Source organism: Physeter macrocephalus, chromosome 20, assembly GCF_002837175.3.
Source record: "Physeter macrocephalus isolate SW-GA chromosome 20, ASM283717v5, whole genome shotgun sequence".
Lineage (NCBI taxonomy): Eukaryota > Metazoa > Chordata > Mammalia > Artiodactyla > Physeteridae > Physeter > Physeter macrocephalus.
Window position 1 is genome coordinate 30,191,366 of NC_041233.1, and position 4,462 is coordinate 30,195,827.

The 4,462-nt window shown below is 51.3% G+C and overlaps 1 protein-coding gene across 1 annotated transcript in view; it reads left to right on the forward strand.

Moving 5' to 3' along the window:
- Positions 1-957: 957 nt before the first annotated feature.
- TSPAN14 (tetraspanin 14) overlaps positions 958-4,462 on the forward strand; it is a 24,416-nt gene continuing 20,911 nt past the window's right edge. The window contains exon 1 of the mRNA XM_028481974.2: positions 958-1,113. Coding sequence (XP_028337775.1) covers positions 1,033-1,113 — 81 coding nt within the window. The 5' untranslated portion in view covers positions 958-1,032. The remainder of the gene's footprint in view (positions 1,114-4,462) is intronic.

Here is a 4,462-nt window from a genome sequence, read left to right on the forward strand (position 1 = left end):
CAGGGTTCACCTAGGTTGCCACTGGGGTTCAAAAAGGAACATAGTAAAGGTGGGCCAGGCCCTCGGAATTCATTCCCCTTTGAGGGCACCCTCATTTGTGCAGGCTTTGGCGGATGGACACAGATAAAAAAGAGTGGCCCCTCCTTCACCCTGTGCAGTTCAGTGTTCTATAATCCAAGCTTTACTGCAGCCCCAGGAGGCCAAAACAGTGGTCCTGGTAGGTGGGAGGTTAGTCAGAGGAAGGGGGAATGGGGTGAAGGCTGGCTGCTGTGGGCTCGCAGGATCTCTCTGCCCGGGCCAGGGTGCTCTGCCTTCCTTACCTTTTGAGGGTGAGCTTGGGAGGTTGTCTCAGAAAATGTTAGATGAACGAATATGGCTTTTCCTGACTGGTCACTGTTAGATCATGTCCAGACCTGCCCTTTCATCTCTTCTTCCCAAACGCGGCTCTCAGGGGTCAAGCCCTCATTTCTTCCTTTGGTTCCCTCGACTCCTGGTTGCTCTGCTCCAGGTAGCCGTGGGTGGAAAGAATGTGGACTGTGGGGAACCCCCAATGCCCCCCCCGCCCCCCCGCCTTGGTTTAGGTCCTGGGCCCTGTTGTTTTTGTCTTGGTGTTGGGCAAGTCACATGACCTTTCTGAACTCCTATTTCCCCATCAGGAAGTGGGGAAATCAATACCCAATGGAGAGGTGATGAGATAATGTTTGGGAAGGTTCCCAGCAGAAGTCCTGGTATTTAGAACACACTTTTTAAAAATCACCATCCCCCATTCTTTCAAAAATTCTCCTCTTATTCTTTTGGCTGTTTATGGAAAGTTGACTTCACCTGATTTTTGTCTAACCTGTAGCTGCCATTGATAGTAAACCCACGTCTGGACTAGTAAAAGAGCACAGGGGACAATTTGGGGATTTCTGGAGCCTGAGTCTGTATCTTGCCTTTGCTCTTTCTTGGGGAGCAGGTTTTGGGGAGATGTTTCGAAACTGAACCTGCTGTCTCATCACTCCTCCTCTCTCCACAGACCCTGCTTCTCAGAAGATGCACTATTATAGATACTCCAACGCCGAGGTCAGCTGCTGGTACAAGTATCTCCTTTTCAGCTACAACATCGTCTTCTGGGTGAGTGGATGAGAGCGGCCACGTTCCCTGGCGTAGTCCTTAATTAGTAAATCTTGCTTCTTCATGTTCTTTTGATTTGCCAGAGCCCTGTGAGGCTCTGGGTGAGGTGGCTGACGGTCAGGATCCTGCCCTCATGAAACCAGTGACAAGTATTGGGTTGACCAAAAAGTTTGTTCAGAAAACTGGAAAATCCAGTTCCGTTCAAAATGGAAAAACCAGAACAAACTTTTTGGCCAACCCAATAAATTATAAAGTAGACCGTCAGGTGCTGTGATGGGGAAGGCCAAGGCGATTGAAGACCAGATGAAGGGGCCCTACCCAGCCTTGGGGGTTCAGGAAGATGGGGCTCTGACCCAGATGCCTGTTGGTTTCCCTCCACCCACACCCCAGGAATGCCCCAATGAGACATCAGCTGCCGGGTCCTTTGTGCACGTTGGACTGTGGGCCAGGCCTTGTCCTGGACTCTGGGAGGTAAGGGTGGCCAAGGGGAGTAAACCCTGTCCTTGTGGTGCTGGTGTTCAATCAGAAGGGGTATTAGCCTACTGAGCCTCAGAGCAGGGAGGGTGAAGCCGCTTGGCCAGGATGGTTGGGAAACACATTCTAAGGAGAGGTGGCTTGTAGGCTGAGACCTGAGTACTAGTGAAGACACAGCTATGTGGAGTCTTGGGAAGAAAACTCCAGGTAGGGAGAGCAGCATGTGCAGAGGTCCTGAGGCAGGAATGAACTTGGCATGTGCAAGAAGCAAAAAGAAGGCCATGTGGCTGGAGCGGAGTGAGTACAGGGCACAGGGGACACAGGTGAGGACACGGGCATGAAGAAGCCAGATCATGCAGGACTGTATGGTTCCCAGTAAGTAGCTGGAATTCTACTTCTTTCAGTAACTCTTGGTAGGTTTTAAGTTGGGTGGATCATCTGATTTTGGAGTGATTCTGCAGAGTGAAGGCATGGATGGTGGTCCCATGTTCTGAGATGGGCAGTTGGGGTAGAAGGGTTTGAATGGTCTCTTAGCCAGCCACATGGAGATGTCAGTGTCCCATACCAGTGGCCATCCTGGAGATGAAAGTCTTGGCCACCATCAGAGGAAGGGGTGACCAGATCATCGAAGGAGAGTGTATTGACTGAGGAGAGGAGGGGTCTGAATATTGAGGTGGGGATGCTAGGTGGGGTTGAGGAGGAAAGTCCTCTCCAAAGTTGGCTATGAGTGAGTGGCCTGAGGTAAAAGGAAGACCAGGAGATTTTGTGTCGTGGAAGCCTTGAGAGGAAGCCCTTCATGTAGAGAGGAGTAGGATGAGGACAGAAAATTGACATTGGCTTTGACAAGGTGGAGGGTATGACCTTGACCAGAACGGCTGGGGATGGAAATCCATCTGGAGTTGGTCCAGGAGCCCATGGGACATGAGGAAGTGGAGACCAGTGACTCATGACAGTTCGTTCAAGGACTCTTGCCTTAAAGAGGAGCAATTGGGTACTGGCTGGAGATGGTCAAGGGGTTAAGGGAGATATCAGAGCATGCCAGTGGCATTGGTCCAGGGGGAGGCACACATTGATTCTGTGCAGGAGAGCACGGTGACATGACTGTGCACAGAGGGTTTTAAAACCTCATTTAATACAGGCGTCGAGTCTGCAGCTAGTGTCTGGGTGGGGCCTGATGGAGAAGGAGGGACGGGATAAGTGGTCATGATGCCACATTTGCCTCTACTGAGGATTTTGGCATTTCCTATTTGGACTGGAACTCTTGACATCGAGGCCGACTTACCAAGATCTCTCAGCCTTTCACCCTTGTTTTTCCAGCATCACCCCCTGGTGATTTATCTCAAAACTTGGGGGGTTTTCTGTCCCGGAGAAGTGGGGTGGGATTCAGTGGCTTGGCCATTCACCGCAGGACTTTTCTGGTGCCCAGACAACCTTTCACCAGCAGCCTCATTATTGCCCCTGAGGTAGGGCAGTGCTGGACATTTGAGGTGGTTCCTGTGGGCCCCTCCTAATGGGAGGACTGTGGTTGCCCCGTCCCTGAGATGTGTGGCTTCTCAGACCTGCATTGCTCCCTGTCTGGAGGAGAGCCTTCTGGCCTCACCTAGAGCACCCATCCCCCAGCCAGGTGCACAGTTGAGGGCCACCTGGCTTAGACACTTTAGACACTTTGTCCACCTGCCTGTTGTACCCCTTGCCCACTGGCCAGCTGTGCTTGCTTGGCCTTACATCCCGACCTCTGACATTCATCCTGATTTTTGCATCTGGAGTGAAACTCTCCTGCTGCTGCTGTGGCCCAGGGCCCTGGTAATCTCTGTTTCTTCAGAGCCTCTTCAGGATAGATTCTTTGCTCTTGGGAAGCTTTACTAACTTGCCCAATATAATACATTTGCAGCACCAAATTCACATAGCAGAGTTCATGAATCCAGAATTGTAGCACATCTGCTTGGTGATTGAAGGGGGCTACAGAGTTATCGGAGTTTTGCAGAATTGGCAGTGTCTGTGGTCGAGAGTTAATCATTTTTCAGTTAGTGTGCACTGGGGCAGAACAGGACAGGACAAACAGGAACAGTCAGGAAAACGGGGCATGCGAGCTCTGTTGGGAAAATGAGAGGGGGAGGCTGCCCGGCCCCTCCCTGCTGGGTTCGAGGCGGAGATTTGCTGTCTTCATCTGCACAGGAGCTGGGAATGTGGAATGAGCCTTGAGAATTGGGACGCAGAGCCCTTAGGGAAGTGCATGGTCCAGTTGGGGGTTCCTGGGTGCCAGTCTGGACTCTCAACCTGAGCTGATTTCTTTGTGAAATACTGCTCTCACCTGCCTGCTGCCTGCTGCCTGCCTCACAAGGTTGCTGAAAATGAATACGATGATGTGCCAAGCGCTTACCTCCTCAGAGAAGTTTTCTTCTTTAAATGGAGAAAATACAAAAATAGAGGAATATAATGAACCCCCCACCCCGGCTGCCATGTTCCCATCAGCTAGCTTCACAACTTACCAACTCAACCTATCATGTTTAATTTATATCTCCCCCCACCTTGGATTATTTTGAAGCAAAGCACAGATGGATCATTTTGCAGAGAGTTTCTGTTTGGTTTCGATGAATTAACAGTGAGTGCATGCAGCAGAAGGATGGCAGCGATGGTGGACTCGGGCCCCGTGGGCAGGTTTGAATATGCAGAAGCAACCTGTTGAATTCCTTGACCAATTCTAGGTGCTGGAACAAGCAGAGGTGTTTTTTTTTTTTTTTTAATGCGGTACACGGGCCTCTCACTGTTGTGACCTCTCCCGTTGCGGAGCACAGGCTCCGGATGCGCAGGCTCAGCGGCCATGGCTCACGGGCCCAGCCGCTCCGCGGCACGTGGTATCTTCCCGGACCAGGGC